At 46.6% G+C, this 24775-nt stretch overlaps 1 protein-coding gene across 3 annotated transcripts in view; it reads right to left on the reverse strand.

Moving 5' to 3' along the window:
* Positions 1–24775, reverse strand: part of PAPPA (pappalysin 1) — a 362370-nt gene that overhangs the window by 82431 nt on the left and 255164 nt on the right. For all 3 annotated transcript variants that reach the window (XM_013182853.3, XM_013182852.3, XM_066981035.1), the window contains 2 exons: positions 10637–10765; positions 8931–9022 (listed from right to left, as the gene is read on the reverse strand). In XM_013182853.3, the coding sequence (XP_013038307.1) occupies positions 8931–9022; positions 10637–10765 (221 nt within the window). The remainder of the gene's footprint in view (positions 1–8930; positions 9023–10636; positions 10766–24775) is intronic.

Genomic DNA, 24775 nt, shown 5'->3' on the forward strand with positions numbered 1-24775 from the left:
CAGGCTTCTTCCCTTTCCACCAGCAGTGTGAAAGCCCAGTTAAATCCAGAGAGTCCTACAGGCTCAGAGCTGGGGAGGGCAGTGTGAGGAGAGACATATCTCCAGTAAGCAGCAGCAAACATCTTTATTTCCATAGGGGCGCAGGAGGCCTTTTCTGATCTGTTCTTGCCTACTGTTACATGAAATGCATCCAGGGCCTTGATAATACAATTTATTTTTTGTCTCCACAGAGATCTATAGGATACAAAGACCTAATGAAGACCATGGTGATGTGTTGGTCACCCATGCCACGGACTATGTTCATCAACACTACGGACTTGTCACTTTAAAATCAAATCTGAACTGAGTAATACATGGAGGAAGAGAACATGAAGTAAATCTGATTTGTCCTCAAGGAGAAATGACTTCAAAAAATTAAAAAACAGTTGCCTGGAAATCCAGCTTAAACCTAGAACAGAAAAATGTCTGCAGGCATAGTACCTGGCAGCAGGAGTCCCTGGGGACTGAGAACAGATGCTGAAGGATCCTGAGCTGAACTCGGGGAACGTGTATTCATTCAGGCAGTCAGAGCTCCTTTCCCCTGACAAAACCATCACTGAAGGCACCAAAACATCGGAGCCAAACCAAAGTCCCTTTCTTGCCCTTGTTTCGGGCTAGTGGGAGAAAGAAATCTCAGGTTTAGCAGAGAAATCTGTCACGCCCAGGAATCCCTGAACACTACATGGCAGCCATCAACCTGGAGAAGGGGGATTTGTGGGAAAACATTAGCACAACCTGGCTTGTTTCCTAAAACTTGCCAATTGTAATTGGTTTTCAAGATCTAGAACAATCGCGGGGCTATTGTGCATTGCACAGAAAATGATGTGAGCTCTGTTTGTCCTTGCCTCTTAAGGTGATCGAGCACAGTGCAAAACGCAGCCTTTTGCACTGAAATACAACCCCCCCCCAGGGCTCAGAAATAAAAGAAGCACCAGGTAAGGAAAAGGACTGGGAGAGAGGCCGGGGAGCACCCATCAGACCCTGCCTGGGTCAGCAAGTAACTCCCCGTCACCTGGCCAAAGTGAGGCCAGAAAAACTACAGCAACACAAATCAAGTCTGAAACACGTCAGGAAGCAGACATACAGGATATACACTTATCTGCGATAGGCAGCCTTCCACCTCATTAAAAAAAAAAAAAAAAAGAGAGAGAGAGAGAAAGAGATCCACTTCATAGCACAGGGCACATCCTCCGATGAGGCTTTTTATGTCCGAGCTGCATGGTCAAAGTGCTGGGGACAGACACTCGGGGCGGCTTCCTGTTTTCAGCTAGGATGCAGTGATTGGCATCAGCATAGTCTTCTTTTGTGCAATAACTACTTTTTTTTTTTTAAAGGCCAGACAAAAAAAAAAAAAAGAAAAAAAGTATTTTTAAGCTCAGCTGTTTACTTAGGGATGCTTCCAACTATAACAAGCCTCATGCCACATAACTATTCGTCCGAGGGAAAAAAAAAAAAAAGAAAAAAAGGGGGGGGACACAAAAATGCAGAAGCATTGTCTCAGAGTAACAAATTCTTGGAACAGAATGAGCTTCACATTTTAACCCCTGAAAGGTCTGTTCAGACCTCGCGGGGAGGCAGAGGCATGCGGGCCCTTTTGGCTGCGGCGAGGGCCAGATCACAGGCTTGCCGAAGTCAGCAGCTTCTGTAGATGTGGGATTTTACCTGTCACCTAATCAGCATCTCCAGCGCTGGTGTTTGTATCCACAGATGAGAAGAAATACATCCAGAGGTTTCTGTCTCAAAAGCAGGAATAACTCCAGCGCAGATCACAGTGGCTGAGGGATCGCAGAACCTGCACCATTTGTTTCCGTAAGCGTTTCACCTTTGGCTTCAGTGGGAACAGGGTGAGTTACGTGGCCTGCTTCCAGGGTATCCTCTGATCTCTAATACTGAAGAAGCCAGAGACAGAGATACTTCCTGCTGCATTAAAACATTTGAGAGCTATTTTCCTTCCTGGATATCCTGATTTGCAAAGAGGAAAACCACCGCACAGAGCTCGGGCAGACCTTTGCGAATAAAGTTGCATATCAATAAATTGTGACGTTTTTCTTCAATGAAATAAAGCAGACACCTTGGAAATGAAGTAAACGTGGGTGTTGCAATCTACTGCGGAACATCCAGGGGCCTTGCAGGAGGCTGTTTTCTGTACAATATGACAATCATGTCTGAGCATCTCCTGAACCTAGCAGGGCCGATATAACGCGCTTGTGGAGCTCGGCTCCCTGGTAATTCAGCTGCTTTGTGGAAATACATTCCTGGGCTTGTCCTTTGTCTGGCGTGACTCGGCTCATCGGTATGATATAGCGGTCGGAGCACAATAATTATGCAATTGATCTGCTTGCTGCAGACAGATACAATTACAACTCCTTCACAGAGCCCAGCTCTGAAACTTGATATTTCACCTCCAAGAACACAAGCCTCTGTCACTTAAGAGAAAGGATATTTTGCATTGCTGGCAGTGGTAGGAAGACCTTATCTGCTCTGTGGATTGCCAACGGGAGCCAACACGGCCTTCCCCCCACGCCAGGCATGTTAGAAAAGCACTACAATGCGCCTCCTCTTCCACCTACCCTCGTTTCCCTCTCTGGGTGTTCGGATAAATCAGAAAAGCAGTGCTGATAATACTTCAGTATTTCCTCAGACTTACACAGACTTATTAGCTACACTTGGAGACTGTTCAACTGAAAATCTTGAGATTTCTGTCGCATAAGGCAGCAACCGCTACAACCACAAAAAGGCTGGCCGGCGTGGCCCTTCGCGACACCTGGCCCGCCTGCTTCAGAGGCTGGGAAGGAGCCCAGGAGGAAAAAAAAATAAAAAAAAAAAATAAAACATTGGTGCCACTCACTAAGGAAAACAAACAGCTTGTTTGTGTGTGTGGTTGGATGTTATTGCAAAGGCAGGTCTTGTGCTCAGCATCATCCTCTGAGCACAGCAAGCCGCTGTTGAGTCACGGAGGATGCTCTAAGGAGGGAAGCATGACCAGCCGTGGAAGCCTCTTTGATCCGCAAAGAGAGTAATGCAAGAGGGATGCAACAAGCAGAGGAGCAATTCTCTGCTGGGCTCTCACTCTAGCCATGTCCTAAACACCAAAGCTGGATTGATCTGGGCTGGAGTCACTGGCCGAGAGAAAAATGTAGGCAAATGCCACCCCAGCCCACATTCTCCCCCACAAAAAAGCATTTTGCTGCCTGAGATGCCTGCGCTCTCTTCTCTGTGGTTCAGCTGGCCCTGCTAAGACGGCACTATTAATGATGACAGTCTGAAAATCACTTTAAGAGACTTTATGACGATGCTGTTATTACTAACTTGCCAAATGAGTGCTTAGACATTTTGGAACATGTAGCCACACTCCCATGAGCTGCAGGAAACAGTCAGCTTCAAAGTATTTGCCTTAAGCTGAAGGATTCACACAAATATTATCTGAATAGCTCCAGTCACTAAATTAATTGCTATCCGTTATGAAATCCTTCTACGGATCCTCAGCTTCTTTATCGACAGCACTCCTTCCCAAGCTACTTGCTCAATGCTCTACCCTTATTGATGTCCTGCGAGATGCTGAGCTTCCCTCACCAGGCGGCTCGGTTTCTCCCGTGCTGCTGTTCTGCTGGGAGTCCTCTGTGGGGCCAGCCAGGGCCTATTTGGTGTTTGTGGGAGAAATCACCATTCACTGCTGCGTGGGGCTGCGGTTTCAGCAGTCAAAGCCGTGTTCCCGTGCAGGGGTATGAGGAGGGGAGGGGGCCAGGCTGGGAGCGAGGCGCGCTCTCAAAGCATGCCCACAATGAATATGGATGGTCATCCATCAATTTATTTTAAGCACATTACTTCTCTGTCAGAAAGGGAAAAAAAGGAAAAAGAAAGAAAGGAAAGAAAAGACATATAAAATTAGGTTTGTGTCACTCATTTAACACTGCAATTTCCCCAGAGGATTATGCACCAAACAGAGATAGCAAGCTCATGAATATTAATCATTTCCCTGAATGCAATGCAGCCCTCCAAACAATAAGATTAGGGGAAAGTGCTATGCTTAATTTATGGATAATGGGAGAGGTAAAGGATAGAGCTCCCACAAAGGTAAGGCTCACAGCTGGAGGGAGAGGCCTCCGAGGAGGAGAATTACAGATCCAGATTTGTAAGGTAGCAGAAAAACATTTGGGGGCCAAGCAGAAGCAAAAGAAAAGGTGCTAACAGAGCGTTGTCAAATTAAAATCATACTTCTCTCTGAACAACCACTGGTGACTAATGCTGCAAGCATGCCAGAAACCGGTGGTAAATTCAAGAGTTAGATATGTTTATTTTCTGTTTTCCTCTGCCCTGTGCCTTTATTTTGTATTTCACATCCCAGAGGCCCCCGTCCAACAACCCACGGAAGCATGTGCCTCGCTGGAAAGCTCACGTTCCTCAGCGCGACCACTCACACGTCGAAGGCAGCGGCACTGCTGCCCTGCCTGGCTGCACAAAGTCTTTCGCGAGGAGTCCCTCATAAGCAAAGGAGATAAAGTATGGCAATAACAACACCAATAAGATGTGACTGAAAACCCCATAAATTACCAGGCAAACTTAAGGCGAGATAGAAGTTCTGCAGCTACTTTCCAGCCGGGTTTCAATGCGTCTATCAGTCTCTACTCATCTCTTTTCATATTAATCTCTCCCCCCCTTCCTTCTTTTACATTGATCTCTGCATCTTTTCTATTATATCCTTCTCTTTCTTCAGCACTGGAGAGCTAAATCAATGCATAATGCACATCACACTCAACAAAAGGAATGCAAATGAAAGCAGCGCTCTTTTTCAATGTACGCACATATATCTGGGTGCATGTGTACGGTGTTTGTGTGTGGGAGAGTGCATACCAAGGACAAGGTGCTCAGCTGCTTGTTAGACACCCATTTCTCAACAGTCCGCCGGGAACAGATCAAGTGCTAAAAAGCTCTGGGTTCACATAACTGCAAATCATAACTCTTGTGACCAGGGCCCGTTTTACACGGGATTCATTGGCTTGAACTTGGCCGGGATCCTCACTAATCACAAAAATCAGGTGTCCCAGGAGTGAACAAGAGCAAGGTGAAAGGAAAGCAGCCAAGAGGTAGGAGAGGGGCGCATCCGTCACAGCGGACAAGACTCTGACTCGCTCCTCTCCTACGAATCAAAAGGCAAAGTGAAACTTCCCCCGTGGGACCCAATTCTGGGCAGAGGAGATAAAATATGCAAAATCTGCTAAGCAAAGGGAAAAAAAGTAGAGATGATGAATTTCAGGATGGGAAGGGCGAGTGTACCACAGGACTTTAAAAAAAAAAAAAGGAGCCCTGCCAGATGCTTTCATTAATTAATTAATTAATCTCACTGTCGCTCTTCAGCATGTTGCAGGAAGAAAACGCTATTAATCTTATCTGTTTTCTTTTACTCGGCTTTGTGTTCAGAGAAGGCCAGGACAGCCTGACAGTAAAGACCACACAGTTTTCTTCCCTGCCTCCCTCCTTCCTTCCCCCACGCCCCTCCTCCCGTGGCAGAGCAGATTGATCCCCTGTTATCTGATTAGAGAGGAAAGGAGGAGGGAAAACAAAACCAAGGGGAAAAAAAAAAAAGTCTAATTTTATTACAGGCACTAGCGCAAAGTGTCTTGAGAGCCTTCTGCCATTTATTCAATGGAAAGTTGGACCAATAAAAAAAAGCACATAAACCTCATGATCCTAAAAGGCAGACAGAGCAAGACAGACAGAAGGACACCTGCAAACAGGCAGCCTCCATCCTTGGAGATAGCCAGTGCAGCTGGCCATGAGCCTGAGCAATGTACTCCAACTTTGAAGCTGGAACTAGCTTTGAAGTTGGCCCTGCTTGGACCGGAGACCTCCAGAGACTCCTTCCAGCCGAAATTATTCTCTGATTCATGGCTCTAAACGTAAAGCTTTATGGCGATTGCTTGTTCTGTTGTATTTCTCTTCTATCAAAGGAGGTGACATGAGCAGTCTCTGCTGTGGATGGAAGAAGCCCACTTGGGCTTTGCTATCAAACCTCCTGCTACGGGACACCGGTGACGCCCCTTCGATCCTGCCTTTGCAACCCAAATGTTTAGCGATTATTTTTTGCCATGTGGGACCCCATCCTGCAGACAATTTGTGACAAGCATTGCATTCACTATTGTGGTTAGATTTGCTGAAGTCCAAAGAATGCCTTGTGGTAGTTCAGAAACAAGCCTGGAAGGAAACATTTGCAAGATCAAACCCTGAGGCCCCAATTCAGCAAAGCCTCTGAACATGTGTTTGAGGCTCGCTGAATTCTTTGGTGAAGAGGAGTGATTCCTGGGGCTCTAAAAGGCTACATAGTACAACTAGAACATCACTGCAAAAATAACACTGCCTGAAATAATTACTTGTTGTCCTGCAGGATTATAACATATGTCAGCCTCATAAACATGGAAATATATTACACTTATTTTTCTCTCCTCCTCAAACAGGGGCCCAAGCATTCTGTATTTTCCAAGAAAACATCCCACCAGTCTCAATGAAGGCTTTTGTTTGGCTAAAGACAGAGGACCCAGACTAATATTATTAGATTATGGAGAATGATGAATTTTTGTTCTTTTTTTTTATTATGTAATATGTCCTGTCACTCATTTCCCCAATACTTTCATGCTTTCTCACGAGTCTTTAATGCTTGTTATGTTAAAACAGAATAAAAATCTGCGCTCTTTGTTTGCCTGAAAGATTAGGCAGCAGTTTCTGTTTTTTATTGGCCTAATTCATGATGGTCCAGCACCCATAGAAGCCAACAGGGCCTGTTTCACAGGTATTTCCTTCCCTGACTGCACCTTTCCTAGGGATTTGGTGAAGGCAGCGCCTCCAAAAACAACAGCAGCCGGCCTCCTCCCACAGACCTGCCGGCACACGGAGGCCATCACCACCACAACAGTCGCACTACCACAATTGTACAGTCATACAACTAAACGTTTTTGAAGACTGGGCCCATGCACCTTGCCATTGATTTAGTTATTTTGATTCACCCACATAAATCCTCACTTTTGGGATTTCACAGACAACCAATTGGATTTCATTCACTTTTGTAATCCAGGACCTGTGCAAAACCACAGCCTCCTGAAGCTCATCAAACCCAAACAACTTGTTACCCCTGGAATTCCCCTTTCCTTTTCAACAGAGGCAAATCTGAAAAATCTTTCCCTCTGTGATGGCATAGAATTATCCGAGTTTATACTGTAATTACTCATTTTTTTTAATCACATTGCTGTCAGACAGGTTTTTTCCATACTCACAACCAGCTCTGCTGCTGGTACTGGAGATGAACACGCATACAGGCTCCTGCACTCACCTGTCACGACACCGCCGCGTGCTCCAAAGGCCGGGACTCCAGTGTGGGGACGTGCTGGGAGCACGATGCAGCTCCTGCCCAGCCCACCCAGCCTGGTTTCCCTGAGAACCAGTGAGCGCAGGGGAGGACCTGGCTCATGTCCTAACGTAAAGCTGGGATGTGGCCAAAGCACCGACCTGGACCAGGCAACTCAGACCTGCTGCTGAACAGGGTGAAACAGATGCAGCTGTACAACTACAACTCAAATCCTTGCCGCAACCAGCCTGGGACTACGCCCGGCTTTTGGAGAATCCAAAACATTTGCTTTAGTGTTTATTTCACTTTCAAAATATTATGACTAATTTCTTTCAGTGTTTGAGGTCTAATTCAGCAAGTTACTTGAAACACAAACGTGACTTCAAGACCACCAATAGTCATAATTAGCCTTGACCATAAATATTCTCAAATTTCAATAGAGTGATTTACATATGGAAATAAGTACATCACCAAATCAGGCCTCAAGTCTCACTGCGTGGGCTGCTGAAGTAAAAATGCAGTAGTAAAGATGAGACAAGCAGTCCCCAGCTTACCACCCGAGGGAAATACGTTGCCTGTGAGGTCCTTTATATGTTGCTCCAGCCACAAGAGATAATCATCTGATTGCCAAAAAGAGCAAATTTCAGTCTTGCCAACATTATATTATCTGCTTAGGACCAATGCCCTAAGCTGCAGGCATGGGATCACTAGATGGGACAGACAGAGTATTTGCTTGGTTGATCTAGATAAGGAACCTGTTAAACCTCTTGAGAAAAGGCCAACCCTTTATAAACATTAACTTTGGTTTTAGGTCTGCATGCTTCATCCTTCTCCAGGCCTTGCTGAGTCCAGTTTGGGAAATGCAATCCCACAACTCAAGACTGCCCCACACAAGGTGCAGAGTAAATTGGTCTTTTCTCTTCTCTGCCCCCAGCATTCCTAGAGAGTTTAATAAATATGTAAAGCTCACAACCGCAGCCCTGCTATCCCAGATAGCTCGAGCATCTTCCGGCCATTGTGCTTACAGGTTTTGCTAATCAGAGCAAACCAGGCTTGCAAATGAAATCTGATTAAGTAGTTTTCACCTCTCAAAAAGGGGATTAGCTAGACCTTTGATCCTCAGATATTGATTTGCAACTCAAAGGAGGTGTGACCTCAGCTGGACTTGCTTCTGGTCTCAGTCCCTTCCCCTTTCACTCCTCCTCCTGTTTACCAGAAAAAAATCAGTTCATGTCTTCTCACGTAGCCAGATCTAAAGCCTATTGAAACTGGTGGAAAGCCACCCACTGACTTCAATGGGCTTTGGATCAGTCCCACAATGGCTGACTTAGCCTTAAGTCCGAGGCTGTTTCAAAGCCAGCAGAACCAATTTCCCATCAAAATGACCAGAAGCTGGGAAGATATGTTCGCCTTTCAAACCTACAAATTCCACCTTTTTTCCCTCTTCCATGACAACTCTTCAGCTGGAAATGCTGAAACTGCTGTTGACTTTTTCCTTGCATTTTGCATAGAGCTGTTGCCCACCGTGAGTGGAAAGGCTGCGAGCCGGACTTACCGATGCAATTAAAGGATAACTCCTGCAGGCAGAATAGGGAGCAGCCATCACCGTTGATCTTATTCATGTCGTCACATTCTTCCCCCAGGTCTCTGTAGGCAGGGCACAAACGAGCAAAAAGGAGTCAGATGGCAAATGGCATCATCCCAATGATTGCTGTAACCCCTCTGCAGAACCCCAAAGCCTTGAAATCCAGTACAGCAGCATTATGTGCTGACCCTGAAAACTCCTCTCCCTTCCTCCTCCAGTCCTGACTTTCATCATTCCTGGTTCACAAGCTTGCCTGGCCACTTCTCTCCTGCACATGTGGATACCACTTGCTGTTCTCTGATGAGGATATGAGCAACTTCCTTCATAGCTGGTGCGGCTGCAACTCAGCAGGTGGGGAGAAAGAGAACAGTAATCTCTGAAACCCTTTGTATTAAATCGGGAAAGGCCAGCCTGTGACCCCAGCACAGGAATAACAAGGTATGAAGCCCAGTGCTGGGCTATTCCAGGTGACAGCACTCAGAGGGGAGCAGTCGGCAGGGTGGTGTTGGGGATGGGGTCCTGCCTTGCTCCAGCCCGCACTGTTGCAGAGGCACGCGGGGAGAAGAGTGCGAACCAGATGAGAAAGGGGCTGCCACAGCTGCAAGTGGGGCCACAACCAACCAAGCTGTGACACAGTCTGGTTCCTGCTCGCTCCTGAGGCAGCTCAGCTATTGTTCGACGCTTGCTGCAAAGCCACAAGTGATGTTTTAGGAATGTGCAAACATAACAGTAGGAGAAAAGTTATGGAAAGCAAAATTAATCTGTCTTTCTCCACCTCTCTCTCCAAGACTGCCCTGGATTTATATGTCGTTTGATTGTTCTCTTTGATTTCCCTGCCTGTTGGGCCTCATCCTGCAAATACTTGCTGCCAGGTATATCATCTGACAGAGTTGTATTGTGTGATTGCTGATCAGCATTATTTCAAGAAAATAATACTGGCTGGATTAAGCGCTTGCTTGTTGTTACTTCCATCATGTAAATAATTAAATTATCTAATGCCAGGAATCTTGGAAGCAGGTGGCCTTAAGGTCCAACATAGTAAAAGAATAAACCCTAACATAGTTGTGAATGATTGTTTTACATTTTCAGTGGTCTGGGGATTGGCAGCTGGTGAGAGGGAGGGGCTGACCAAGCACACGCAATTCCCAGCACTCTCTCTCTGAGGCCAAGTCTATCACCTCCAAATGCATCCCAGCTCCTGTGATCGGTCGAACAAGAGGAGGTAGCAGGAACCCGGCTGGCCAGATAGCAGGGGTTTTACCCTGTCCACCAGCTGCCAGGTATTGGGGCTTCATGTGTAACAACAGCACCAAAGACAGTGTGAATTTTCCTAGCACTGCTCTATATAGGAAATGTCATATACACGCATATATATATATGCGATATGCATACATGAACAAACAGCATAAACAGCACATAGCGTACTTTCATATCGATCCTGCTGTCTGGACTCCATTATCTGTATCTCTCTCTGTATCTACTGGTGCCAGGATAGCAGGGCCTAAGTTCCAATTAAATGTCATCATCCTGGTAATCATCAAGCACATGAGTCATTATCTACAGATGAGAGCCGGCCTAAGCTAAGGAGACATCAGAGGTCATCACTTCCTTTCTAGTCTCAGATCCTGGCTGAGTAGATGTGCTCAGATTTATCTGTTTGCTCACTCCAGACTTACGTTTGGATAATCCCGTCTCCGCAGTATCCACTTCCAGAGATATACACAAGCTCAGGAGAAGGCTCGCTCTCCTCTGCCCCAGAAACAATGACGACCTGGTACGTGTACGTGGTCCCATCACTCAGTTCCCTGCAACACAAGGGGAAATATTAAGTGGTCGTACAACAAAGGCAGTAACAAAGGGCGGAGAAGGAGCTACTGAAATGGGGGCTGGCCACCAAAAAATCAAGTCTTGGTTTGGTCAGGCCCTCAGAACATTCCTACCTCATTTTGATGGGAATAGTTTTTGGTTGGGTGCCTCTGTTGTGAGCACCATCAGTGCCCTGTATGTCCACACTCGATTTAGGCCCATCTCTGAGCACAAACAGGTGCAGCCCTTGGCTATCTGACGGTTGAACTACTTGCTGATGACAACCACGCAGGTCGGGTCACTGCTGCCTAGGCCCAGCCACAGGCAGTGCTGAGCGGTGCCAGTGTATCCTGACAGGCAGCAGCGCCTCAGAAACCAGCCCCGGGCTTCATGTGCTCGGCCTCGGGGCACTGCTGCTCCCGTCCCTCCATGGCAGGGAAGGCGTTACCTGCAAGATGGTGCCACTCAAGGAACTCCAAATACTCTGCAAACACTGATTACTTCCTCACCAGCCCCGCGCTCAGTCCAGCCTCAGCTGGGGCCAGTGGTAATTTACCTATTGATTTAAGACAGAATTGGGCCGGAGCTGTTTCAGTGATAGATAAACGTGTTATCCACTTTGTGAGGGTATTAGAACAGTAGAGTTTAAAAGGTTTCTTCATCTCCAGGACAGCGCAAAAATAGGATCTGAACCATGGTACCAGATCATGGTATTACCATCTAAACATTCATATAAAGAATTATCAAACTGCTACATACTTATGCAAAACCTTAATTGCTTAAATCCTGTGCATCTGTAAATGAGAAGTGATTTTATGTGTAATACAAAAATAATAAAAGCCTAATATGAATGTTTAGCTTGAACAATGTCTTTGACTTTATCAGAACTCAAAATGTTCCACAAAGAACCTCATTACCATTAGCCTCATTGTGCTGATTTGTAAAGCCACGGAGCAGGGAAGGCAACACGATTTGCCTGAAGTCACCCATCAGGCTGCTGGCAGAGCCCACACCGCAGCCCGGCTCTCTCCTAACCTACGCCAGGCCTCTACTCACTGCGCTCGCGTTGCCCCAATTACCGAGAGCAATATAGATGTCTTTCTGTCACAGGAGCTTGGTCAGAAGCGTGTATTAATGAAGTGTGTGCTACGAAGAGATATATCTACTACACAGAGCAACAAGCCGCTGAAGTAGGTATCAATGGACTGTAGTTACCGAAATACTCAAGTTTGTGAAATAACTACCTCCTTACAACACTCATTAAATTAACGAGCATGACTTAAGCTCCAGTACCACACACTATATTTTACAACAATGCTGTTTCTCAAGGATACTATGCCTGCAAACTATCATTGAATGAACTGCATGCTTACAACACAGGGATGTGATTCTTTGTTAGCACACTTTAAATTGGGGATAAAATGCAGTGGAACAAAACCACCCCACAAGTGTTTTCTTTTTGCTTCTTCACCTGATTCCTGTCAGCAGTAGCCTGTAGTGCCTATTAGCTAAACTTGAGTGAATTCAGGCAGCACAAACAATATCCTAGTTGCTCTACAGATCGGGGAGATATCTACCTAGATATTAGTATAAGTATTTATTTAATTAAAATGAAAATTCTCTATCTTCTGCCCTAGTAACATCCTGTATAAAATGGTCCTAAGAGCCAACCAGAAAAAGAAATGACATGAACTAACTTCAGCGGCCAAACACACACTGATGCATAATACTGAGGGCTTCCTCTAGATTTCCCTCCTGGTTAAAACCACTGATTAAGATGGGAAGCTGATATATACTGATAAAGTGAAAGTAGAGGCAAGCTTTGATTATTAAAGGGTGGTTATTTATCAAGTCTTTATGGTCTTTCTCAAAACCATAAAATATTTAAGATTAACAAGTATATTTGCAGAAATTTAGATTTTGCCACTGGATATCTGCTAACCACAAAACGTTCAATACTCAGAAAAGACTTCATACAAATGAACAGTTCAGGCAGCTATAACAGCTACAAAATAAACAAATCAACAGTGCTTTCTGATGTACTGCGATGACACACGCAAGTGCGAAACACTTGCAGAAGTTTTCGAATTCTGACTTTGTGTATGATTTCCACCAACAGGTGATGGACAGGCATTCAGCTCACAGCAGAAAGTGTGTCTCTGCGAGCGTGTTTTAGTGTGTGGGAGTGTTTGTGTATGCTTGTGTATACATGTAAGCAAACCGAAAACAGGAAAAGTTCACATTTGTTTATGTACAGGGTGGGAAGTTGGCAGAACATAATGGAAGAAGACTTAGTACTAAATTAAGCACAGGGGAGAATATGGTGTTTATGAATTATTAGGTGATTGGAGATGAATGTGTATGTGGGTGAATAAGACAGAAAACTGGAAATGAATGCTATTAGGTGGGGAGAGCTCTGGCATATTTACTTATATGGACTGTGAACACACAACTCTATTTGCAGAGAGCATGCTACGCACGTCAGAGAAGAATGACTTCAAGCACTGTGGTCTAATCCTGTCACCTGCTCCCTGCTGGCGAGGGGAGATTCCAGCTGCAGCCTGATGCGAACGCAAAGCTCTTGGAGAACTGCTGTGCCTTGGACAGGCTTGGGATCCTTACAGTTTAGTAACAGAAGATAATTAAGAAAAAAAAAAAGGCCATTTATTCTCCATAAACATATAGTGAGCAAAATACCTGATGCCTTGCTCATACATTTAGGTGTGTGTACAGCCTGGCTTCCCTTCTAAAAAACTTGGGTACAAAATAGCCACTTACTGATTTGTGCTCACAATGCCCCATGAGCTCTGAATGTGATATCCTTGTCTTAGGCTGCAATACAGAGAAAGATGATGATGAATGCCTAGGGACGTACAGGCACTGCAAAGTAAAGGCAGGAACAGGAGCCAGTACCCCGTGCAGCCACAGCACCAACCCTCGCTGTCCTCATCCCTGCTCCCCTTCTGGACAGCCCAGCCAAGAGCAACCTCACATCTCACAACCTCCAGGCTGTCGCAGCCGAGGAAGGACCAACAAACTGACCTGCCGTGCCCAGAGAACGGCCAGCAGAGATGAAAAGGGGGAGCACAGGAGGTCCAGGGGCACCCTCCAGTGTCACCACGCAGTCCCAGCTGGAGGTTTGCCTGGACTGGAGCAAGAAAGTCACGTCAGAAACTCAGACTGAAGCCACTGAGCTTTCAGCTCACCCTGGCCCAGTGCAACCAGCAGCAAAACCCTGACGGCAGCTGACTGTCTGACCTGTTAAATGTATGGCATATGCAGCTACTCAGATTGTTAGCATTCCTTCACAGTACCCACATTTCAGAAAAATATACCTGCTAAAGGGCAGGTAGGTGCAATACTTAGGGCAGTAACCCAGTACCAGAGTGAGGAAGGAAGGAAGAAATGCAGGAAGAAAGGAAAAAAAAGAGAATTTATTCTCTCCTATATAGTTATGGAGCACCAAGGTCGATATTACAGACTCTATCTGGAGATGTCAGCAAGACAAGTGCTTCTCCGAGCAGTGATAAAAGCAAGATTTTGACCATTAATTTTCCCCCCCGCCTGCCCTCGCAGCTGATGGCACTAAGAGTGATAACGCGCTCTTTCCACTCCGCTGTCAGCCAGGTCCGACACGCGCCGGCTTCGCGCGATGCTGCTTAAGGAAGTGAGACAGAAGAACATCTTTAACATTAAGGATGTGAACAAACACTCTTTTAAATTTATATCTATGGTCTTTTAATGACCTTTTCGAGAACTGAGTAAGCCGCATTGATCGCTGCAGCTTCCGCCCGTGGGGAGGCAGTCTTATTAAAAAGCAATGACTCAAGCCCTCTGCTTAGAGGGGGAATTAGAGCGTGCCGTGTGAAATACCATGAGGGCTACTCTCCTGTCTGCTGTGGCAAGTGACAGATCCAGGGTCGGAAATATAAAACCCTCTAATTCTTTTCCTGTTTTCACTGTGGAGGCCGGCAGTTGAGTTAAACTTGCTGTGTCCCGTGGGCGAGGGACATTTGCTTTCAGACTGTGTGTTCCTGTAGACCAGGAACCTCTGGGTTTTCTACTCAGACTGAGGTGGGTTTAAAGGATGATTGAATTTACAGGTGCAATATAGATGCCCAGCTGAACTTTGAGTGCCAGCACAGCTGCAAGGGCAGCACTGTCCCAGCCACACCAGCTCTGTGCCCACGGTAGGGCTGCAGCACCCGAGGACACAGCACGGCTCTTGAGATGCAGTGAAAGCACTGGGGGAAAGCAAGTGGCCTCCTCCCTTCTTCCTACCATAGTGGCACACATGTTTTTCCTACTACAAATAACAGCAGAAAGGTTTTTTTTAACAGAACAGACTCCCGTTTCCAACAAAATTGAAAATATCCTTAGGGCTGATCCCAGTTTCTGCCCTATGAAAACACAAATGGCCATAAAGCAATGAAAGCAGACAGTGTTCCTGTTATTTAAGGACAAGATGACAAGGTCTTATGCATCTCCAGCTAAATTACGTCTGTCAGAGGAACTGTTATGTGAAACATGCAAATCCTGCATCCCAAGCATCCTCACGAAGGACCCATCTTGCTTTGGCCTTAAATAGGCACCGAAGCCTTGAGCCAAAAGACAGCGTTTCCTGGACAGCTCTCTGCGGCCAGAATGAGCCCCGCTCTGCCAGCAACATCCCCGTGTCCCTCTAACACCGTCGCCTTTGCTCTTCTTCTCTAGCATGGAAGCCTCCCCGAGCAAAACAGGAAATCTGCTGGCAGCAAATAGCTGTGACCCCCATTTGCAGTGGTTGCAATGCTTTCAACCAGCTGCTCAAAGTGGGCTGAGTACGAGGATGCACGGGAGAGCTGAAGGTCTGCGCTGCCTCCAGTCCTGTTCACTGCAGCCTGGAGCTGTCCAGTCGATTCCCCCCATGCTGCTCACAGACGTGCATGGGCACCCAAACACCCAACGTCATCTACAGAGGTCCCAAATACCCCAAATATTGACTAATTCACCACTCGGATATGCTTGGAGCCTCCTAGCCCCATGCAGTGACCTGGGCACCCTGCTTCTGGCTCCAAGGAGCTGAGCACTGCTCCTGTCATTGCTGCTCACGAACCTCTGCTGGGTTTTGCCACTCAGCGATGCCACCATGGTGTTTGCAGGCTCCCCCACCTTCAGGCGCTCCAAAAGCAATGGATAAAGAGCAACCCAAGGGAGGAGGTCATTTTAGGACATATTCGCTCCCCGGCTGCCCTCCTTTTTCCTGCATTGCCATTGACTGTCTATATAGGACCGTTCTTTCATCTTCTCCTTTCTCACACGCACTCCCCTCGCCTTGCCTTTCCTTCTTTTAATAAAAATGGCATGACAAGCACGGCAGAAGATAATGAAGAGAATTCCTGCCCGGCTCTGCAGTTGGGAGAGAGGAGGGGTGGGATCCTGTAAACAAAAGAAGGACGGCAAAAATCCAGAGCTCTTGCACGGGCTGTTTTTTCAGCTGCACTCCGATCTCTGGCTGTTTGGATAAGCCCAGCAACACGGCAGGTGCAAAGGCCTCAGAACAAGTCTCCTGTCCCTCTCTGAGCTGACTCAGAAGACACAAATATCTAGGAAGCAGCCTTGGAGAAGCTTTTCACTCTACCCCTGATAAGGTAGGACCCAACAGGGGCAGTGAGTTTGCTCTGTGCCCTCTATGTTATTTATTTATTTATTTTTAATGATTTGCTTGTTTACAAACAAGCCAAAACAGGGCAGTGGAAGTATCAAGTGAGCACCCATGGGCTGGATGCGAGGATGGGGACTGTACGGTGGATTTCTGCTCCCAAGCCCTGCTTAAGCCTGGACTGGGCTTTTCCAGGGAAGAACAACAGAGCAGCATCAGGCCTAAACAGAAAATCACAGGTGAACATTTTGTGCTATGAGGTGACTTAGCTACCTGAAGGCCAGCCTCTCACCATTCAATGCAGTGGCATCAAGATGATGTCCAAATTCAACTTCTGCTTCCACCTGTGTGAGGAACACAGTAACATCTAACGTAACCACCTCACCCGCTTCTGCGACACCAGAAAGACCTCACATATTTGAGGTTGAACTCAACGGCTGAGCAATCAAATCTGTTAGAAAAAGGACAACATCCTTTGCTCCACGAAATACTTCCACGAACCAAAGTCACCACCACCTCTCACAATTGCCACAAAATCCAAATAGCCACTTACTGTGTAGCCCTGCTCTTGCTTACACTGGTGTAAATTGTAAATCTGTTCTGTAAATCTGAAGCAGCTTTGGAGACCGGGGTGAGACCCTTTGGGTTTAACCCCCGGCAGCTGAGCTGCTGGCCTGTTCCCGAGTTGTGACTGTGGGCACGTGCTGCCCCGAGCAGCTCCCCGCAGCACGCGGCTCCCAAATCCCAGCTCTGGCTAGGACCTTGGGCACGCTGAACATTTGTCTTCAAACAGAACCCTCGCTTCTGTCCTTCAAGCGAGAATCGTAAGTTTGTAAAGTAGCTAACATATAGATATACATGCAACTGATTAACTCCAGCAGACTTTGATATAAACGTCCAAGTATTTGCCCTGGTACCAATTTAAAACACAGTAGCACATTTAATAAAAAACAAAGTCTGCAGCCAAGGCCTGAAAGATATTTCTTGATCATTGTTTTCTCTTACAAGAAAAAAAAAATTAAACTTCAACAGTCAGTTTTCTACTTCCTTGGTTGAACAACAACACAAACAACCATGTGAATTTTTCAAGTGGATGATAGAGATGCAGGATCTAGATCAGATTGGGTTACAAACACCAGGGCAATGTAAATGCTAGGGGCCCGGGGCCTCACGTGGGTGTTTGCACCAGACAGGCAATTTCATGGCAGTACACAGGTTAAGTGTCGGAGCACCTGGTTGCTATTAAAAGCAGGGAAGGAGGGAGAAAATCTGTTTTGTTCAGTTCCTCACGGCTGCGATCAGACCCTAGGCTGAGACAGGAGCACTTCTCGACGGGCAGCTCAGGGCTGGCCGCTGCGGGAGGGAAGGCTCTGACGCTGGGACCGAGGAGGGAAAGATGGGGGCCCTGACCCACAGAAAGCCCTCCTTCGGCGGCAGGAAATCAGCACATCGCTATTGATTTCCAGGGAACGGGGCCAGCATCCACCCCCCCCCAGGGCACTGTGCTCGGTGCACCGGCAGGCAGGTTAGGACAGGCTAATTGCTGTAAAGGCCATCATCGTCACCGACAAACCCTTGCCTGTTGCATCGTGCCTCTCGACGAGCGGCGCCTGATTACTCAGGCCTGTTAACGACATCCGGGCCACGCCGTGCAGCCATGTGAGCTCCCCACAGCAGCAGCAGCAGCAGCCCCGCGGGCTCCAGCAGCAGCACACATCACGTCGCTGCAATCTGAAGCATGGCACGCGTGGGGCTGGGAGCCCAGCAGCCACCCCTCAGCCCACCGATACCTTGTGGCCGGGCCTTGGGGTGTTTTGGCAGCTCCCTCAGCCCTGTGCTGGTTCGCCAGGCTCGGCTCTGCCCACAGGAGGAAGGCTCTTCATGGTCATCATCTTGGCAGGACGATATCCTTCAGCTTCTCTGAAGCAAGACCCGACCTCCAGGACTTCTTTTCAACAGGCCTGAGCCAAGACCTGATTGTCAGGACTTAATACCCTCCTGTTCCTGTGAAATGCCCCTGAAAGGGTAAACCCAGCCGTGTGAGCAGCCGCTTGCAGTGCCTGCTCCAGAGACTTCAGCAGCCAGGGGAAGTTATTGTGTCTATTTTCAGCAAGACTTACATTGGGCCCCGAGCGAACACAGACGTTTGCAGTTTTCTCAGCTTCCACCTCTACCAGTGCTCCTCACTGAAGCTTGGCCTCAGAGGGTATGGGCACAGAGGCTGTGTCCTCCCAAAACGCTCCTCACTGGGACCAGGGAAGGGGCCTTTGCCTCCATGTGCGTATGTCAGAGACGCATGTGGTGCCACGCACACTGCGGAGCAGAGCCCGCAGAGATGTGTGAGGAGATGAGGTGACTATTCCAAAGGAACATTTTGTCATTTCCCTCCTTAGGGGCTCTGTGTTTTGCTTTAAGCCACTTCAGATTATGAGAAATCCTACTAGCTGGTCTCCAGTGGGATCTTTAATGGTTTAATAACTGAACATTACTGAACATATTTCCACTAGCCTCTTTCTAAAATCCCATCATGAGCTAATTTCCTCTATTGTCATTACATCTGCAACTGGTCTTACATTTTAAAAAAAATCTGTACCACTGCGAATAAATGATTTGGTTTATTGCACCGAGCTCTCAAGGCCAGTATTTTTAGCAGTGGCTGATAATTTGGGGTGTCCAATTCCCTCAATGGGGTACGATTTGCAACGATTGAGCTTAATTTCCACTTTGCCTCTCCTATCACCAGAAGATGTGGGAAAATGATGGAATTGGGCATCAGCGTTGAGATGCCCAACGCCACTCCACATTTTAGAAGATCCTGGCCAAGAAGAGCAAGGTCAGGTTTGGGTGAAGCAACCGCACCATGAACGCTTCGGGCCCACAGTGTGCTCAATACACACCATGCAATGAGGCACCCAAAGGGCTTTGTTTTATCTGTCGCTGTGCAATCCAACACAGTATTAAGGACAGCGCAGGTATGTCAGTGTTATTCCCTATTTGACGATAGCTTCAAGTTTAACAGAAACTTGGAATTTATTTCCTAGGAAAATATTTTAAAATGAAGTGCCCAGGAAATGATCAGGCCAATAGTTCAGGAAAAGTAGCAGAAAAAAAAGCTGTACTGGCTGACACTGCTGATAAAAAGGTAGGTAACACATTTCTGCTTCTTCTGCGGTATTTGACGCTCACTCCAAGTTTTACAAGAGAGTTATTTTTAAATTGTTGCATAACACATGTCTGTCCAATATTTCTTTCCTCAATCAAGCAAAGAAAATGCATTTGTTATTCCTGGGAGATTTCTGGTACTTCTTATCTTATTTAGAGCCCAAAATAAAGATGCACACAAGGAGGCAAACATCAGAGAGAAATTATTATCCATGAGATAATGCACACCCTAATTTACCACATATCTGAGACCTGCAATAAATTATTTCACCCTGCAGGAAAAGTCTCATTTGACCTTCATTTTTTTTTCTTTTTCCCTGCAGCTGAAAACTCTGCTACTACTTCTAGGTCGTGAGTTCAAATTCCAGCCTGGCTGGGAGCGATTAAATATATCAATTTCTAATAGTATCTATTTGGTTAATAAGAGGACAGCAGTTAGCATTCACTTTTTCAGGGACACGGGCACCTGGCTAGGTTGCAGTCTGCAGGTCTGATCTCTCCTGGGCTCTGTGCATCGTTCCAGCTCCGCTGCAGACAGCAGTCCTACGCAGAGCAGTCCCTCGGGAGTCCCTGGAGGGAGCAGAGCTGTTCCGTGTCTCTCTTGAAGCAAAGTGTCACTCCCCAAACGGGGCAGCCACTATTTTCTGGCTATTCCCATGCTCTTGAGTCATTTCCTTGAGAGGCAACTGGGCGTCATTCAGAGCAATGGTGCATTTCGAAGTTAATCCCAGCCTGAAAAATCACTCTGGCTGCCCCATTTCATGATCGCAAAGCTACGAAAACACAAACCGCCCTTACTACCTTATTCTTGCATCATGTGCGGCCGAGCCAGAACAGGAGCTACGGATTTTGCCAAGTGCCAGCTATAGCTACAGCGTTACATAAGAAACCGCAACAGCGAAGAATCACAAATCTATCACTACAGTTGGCACCAAATGGCATCTTTGCACAGGCTTAGCAGAAAAACTGCCTACTGAATGGGCACGGACCATCAAATTGTTCTTTCTCTTCTCCAGGGCAGGGTTAAGGCAATTTGGCAGAGGGTGGTAAGGGAAAAAATTGCTGTATCTGTTCTGTGTGTGGGGTCAGGAAGCAGGTTTTATTTGTTCGCAGAGATAACCTGGCACCTTTAATGAAGAAAGAGAGAAAGAAGGAAAGCCATCAGAATGTGGCTTCCAGCTGTCAAGTCACATCAGCCAAATGGAGATGTACAGTCCCTGAGAGCAGCAGCACTGCTAGCCTCTAACATTTAATTGTGAGCTCTTTGAAAGAATGCACCTGGTGTATTTTTTCTGCAAAGCACCCGGCACACTACTGGCAGCTATAAATAATAACAGCCACTACCTCGGCATTTAGCAGCACAACATATGTGAAGGAAAGAGGCAGGAATAGTAGATGGAAAAGAAGTAGGTTTCTTCTCCCTGTTTGACCAGGCCCTCGGTGGATGAGCAGGGGTATGGCTCCTGCCTGGCACGAGGAGCAGAATGGGTCATCCCTGCTGCCTCCCTGCCCTGGAAGTCAAAGGCGAGGCCACACTGATTGGGGAGAGGAAAAAACTTCCCTAGGTGAGGATGCTGGAGGTGAGGATGCTGCTAGGGGAGGACTTGACTACCAGCACTTCGCCTCTGTCAGCATTGGGTAGACCTGCAGCCAGCATCCTGCTGTTGGAAGGGAAGGTGTGGAGCAGGCAGTCACCTGCTATTTTTCTGTTTTTTCTTCTTGGGAAATTCCCAGGTTCATCAGGGAGAAGTAGGGTGATCGATACCGGCTGCACGAGGCAGGAGCCGACAACGAACGCACCCAGCGCTGGCTGGGGAGCGCCGGGAGAGGCGTTAAGAGGAGGATGCTTGCTGGCAATCTCCAGCACCTCTGCTGAACTCCGGGACTGCTGCGATGTCGTACACCAGCTGAAGATTAAACTTCACAACTTTGCCAAACTGACCACAGGCAGCTCCGCTCCATTCGAAACTCTTCACTGACACGCGAAGGCTTACAGACAGCGAAAGTACGGCTGTTAGTCCAGCTGGAAAACTCAGGTCAGAGAGGAATAACAAGGACTCTGGGTGAAAAACTAGGCAAAAACTAGAAGTGCTAGTACTGTACCTGAAACTGGATATTATAGGGGTAAGAAAAACCTGGCGGGGCACAGGGACAGAAGGGTGTTTGCTCCTTGGGAAAGCTCAAAATAGCTTTGTCCACGCAGCACTGCACATGAGTGACACAGTAGCTGCGAAGAAATGAGCAAGAAAGCATGAATAAAAGTCAATCTGTTCATGTTGAAGCTCGGTTAAGGCGTTTTTACTGGAAATGAGCAGTAGACTTTGATATGGATATAGACAGGGATCTCTTTAATACATTACTAGAGAGAAAAAAACATGGAGAACTGTGTAATTATGGGAAAGCAACCTCCAAGATGAAGACTAGGGAACAAATGCTTTTAATAATGGCAGGTCTTGGGTACTGCTAGAGGTGATAGAAGGCATCAAATACTTCTGGACTCAACGAGAGATGACGCTATTTTGCACTTCTAGTAGCTGAAGTTGGTTGGACTGAAAGGAACACTGAAGTGTAATGGAAATTTATCTTTCAGTTACCACCTTGAGGTTAAATATTTGCAGGAATTAAATGTTTGTTAAAAATCTAAACCCCAAAATCCAATATCTGCAGATAACAGACCTGGTACATAGACTCAGCCAACACAGAGAAGGATGGAGTTACAATGCAGGTGTAAGTAATTTGCAGGACTGGATGTCTCAAAATGGTGCATACGCTGGTATAAGAGGGTCGAGAAATTCAGAATAAGCTCAGAGCTCTTCATTTCATGGAAGCAGTTGGTTGTATTTATTCAATTTCAAGATAACTCTGAACCACCAGTGGGGCACATCCACAAAAAAGCATGAGGTCCTTGCACGCATCAAGGCAAGGCACTTCCAGGGTTGCTGGGTAAGTATTCATGCCTTTGCAGAAGGACATCTGGAATACCATATACAGTTCTAAAGCCTGTTGGGAATCCAGATGTGTAGCATGCCGATATCACACAGACAACTGAGCAGCTTTTGTAGATAAATCTGGGTGTGTAAAGTGCTTTCTTAACATTTCAGTCCTATCTTAGATACTCCCCAATATTTCCTGGCATATCAAGAGAGATTTGGCATGGTAACTGTGGAGGAGGGGTGAACAGAAGATGATGATAATATGGACTTCAGCTTTTGGTATCAGGAGAACATCCACCCAGTGATCTGTATCTTGTTTGGGTGGAAATATGGTGTTAATTATCTTCCTGACAGATGGATCTGGCAATTCATTTCAGCTGCTTTAGATCATACATTCCTCTGGCTGGTAGAGCTTCAGAAAATAGAGAAATAGATCTTCAAGATGAATGTGAAGGAAGGAATGCCATAATAAGGACAGATGTTGCCATGAAATTTTAGTGTTGCATTCAGCAGGGACTTAGCTTTACATATCATCTTTGTGACATTCGTATTTTTTCAGACCTCTGTTCAGCTGGGCCTGTCTCATGTGAATGCAGTCTTCCTATTGAGTTCGGAGGCTAAAAGGCACACCACCGATATTGGGTGCAGCGAATACTCCCTCACCACAAATAGCCACTGCCGATTCTCCAGCCTCTCTGCTTGTCCATATTTTAAGGAATTTAGCAAACATTTTACACACATTCAGACTAAGGAGTGTTTTCCATCTCCAACCACGCATCACCTAGGGTTTCTGACAAATCACATATCATACGGCCTCTTCTGATTGGATACCAAACAAGCACAAATGCCATCAATAACGCAAATTCTGAAACAAACAATGGTTTCAGATAAAGAGTGTGAAGTGCTAGGGACTCACGAACAATACCACAGCAAGCTCTCCAAATCCCTGCAATCTTGATGATGGTAATTTCCAAGTCATTCTGCAATCACTTCAAGAAGCCCTAGTGAGATCTGTATCCCACCGTCTTAGGTGCTGAGTTAAAACACAGAAAGTGGCATTGAGTTCGCAAGCTGAGCACTGAAGTGAACTCCTGACTCTAACAAAATATTTAAAAATACTTTAGTTGCTTAAACAGTAGCTGCACGCAGTTGGTGACCAGTCCCCTCTATTAACAAGCAACTGAAAAGGAAGTAGGTGGACAAAAAGCTAAATCTGAGAAAAAATATATTTTCTCATACACTATATGAGAAAATGCAGATTTCTCTCTCAGTCTCTTTTTCCTTTATTTTGAAGCATGAATGCAGCATCTCTAGGTGTCACTTAGGTAAATAAAGCACTGGTCAGTGTAGGAATAACTCATAACAGGAGAGCATATTTGCTTCTCAGTGATGCTCAACTCTGCATAACCAAAACCAGCACCAGGGCTTTGTGACAGCACTCTAAGGCTATCTCAGTCAATGCCTTTGACTTGAAAAACCCTGCGGGTGAACACAGAAGGTTACAGAGATGACACGATCCGCCGCGCACCCTCACGTTTTGAGGTTTCCTATGAAGACTGGGGCAGAAAAGTTGGAGAAATTTCCAATTCTCTGACACTGTAATTCTGACAACTTTCCAGAACTGCCCTGGGCCTCCCTAATCCTGGCCTGCCCAAGGGGTGAGCGCAGATCACTTCTAGCAACCTGGCTACCAGAGGGCAATGGGGAACATGGGCTGTGCTCCCCGCAGCCCGCCCCGCTGCCAGACATGGTGATCCCAGGGGGCTGGTGCCTCGCTGTGCCTGCAACATCCCTGGCGAGCCTCCCATCATGGGAGCTATCTTCTTACCGAGCTGTTAAAAGTCCGTGGTGGCTCCAAACGAATGTGAGAGCACTTCGGTGACAGCAGAAGCCCTCCAGTAAGGCCAGAGGGAGGGCTAGACGATTACCACGTTCACTGTTCCATCTTGCATGTTATTCCAAGTGAACAGCCTCAGCGAGACCCTCTACGTAAGAGCACAACCCGAGCTTTGGATTAAATTGCGAGCTGAGATTTGGAGACCTGCAGAAGAGGCTCCTTCCTTATCACGCGTGGCAGTGTGAAGACTTAGCAGTTCTGCACTGCACCTGCCCTGACCTCTTTTTTCCCCCATAGATCTATTTCTCTTTCTGCTCACTTCCTAGGCGCTGCGTCTCATTTTGTATCACAAATACCAGCAATTCTGGCTCTCAGCTCTCGGTGGAAGCATGTGTACCTTGCCTGCTTCCTCTAGGTCCAAGGATAAGGCCCTGTT

This window comes from Anser cygnoides, chromosome 20 (assembly GCF_040182565.1).
Source record: "Anser cygnoides isolate HZ-2024a breed goose chromosome 20, Taihu_goose_T2T_genome, whole genome shotgun sequence".
NCBI lineage: Eukaryota > Metazoa > Chordata > Aves > Anseriformes > Anatidae > Anser > Anser cygnoides.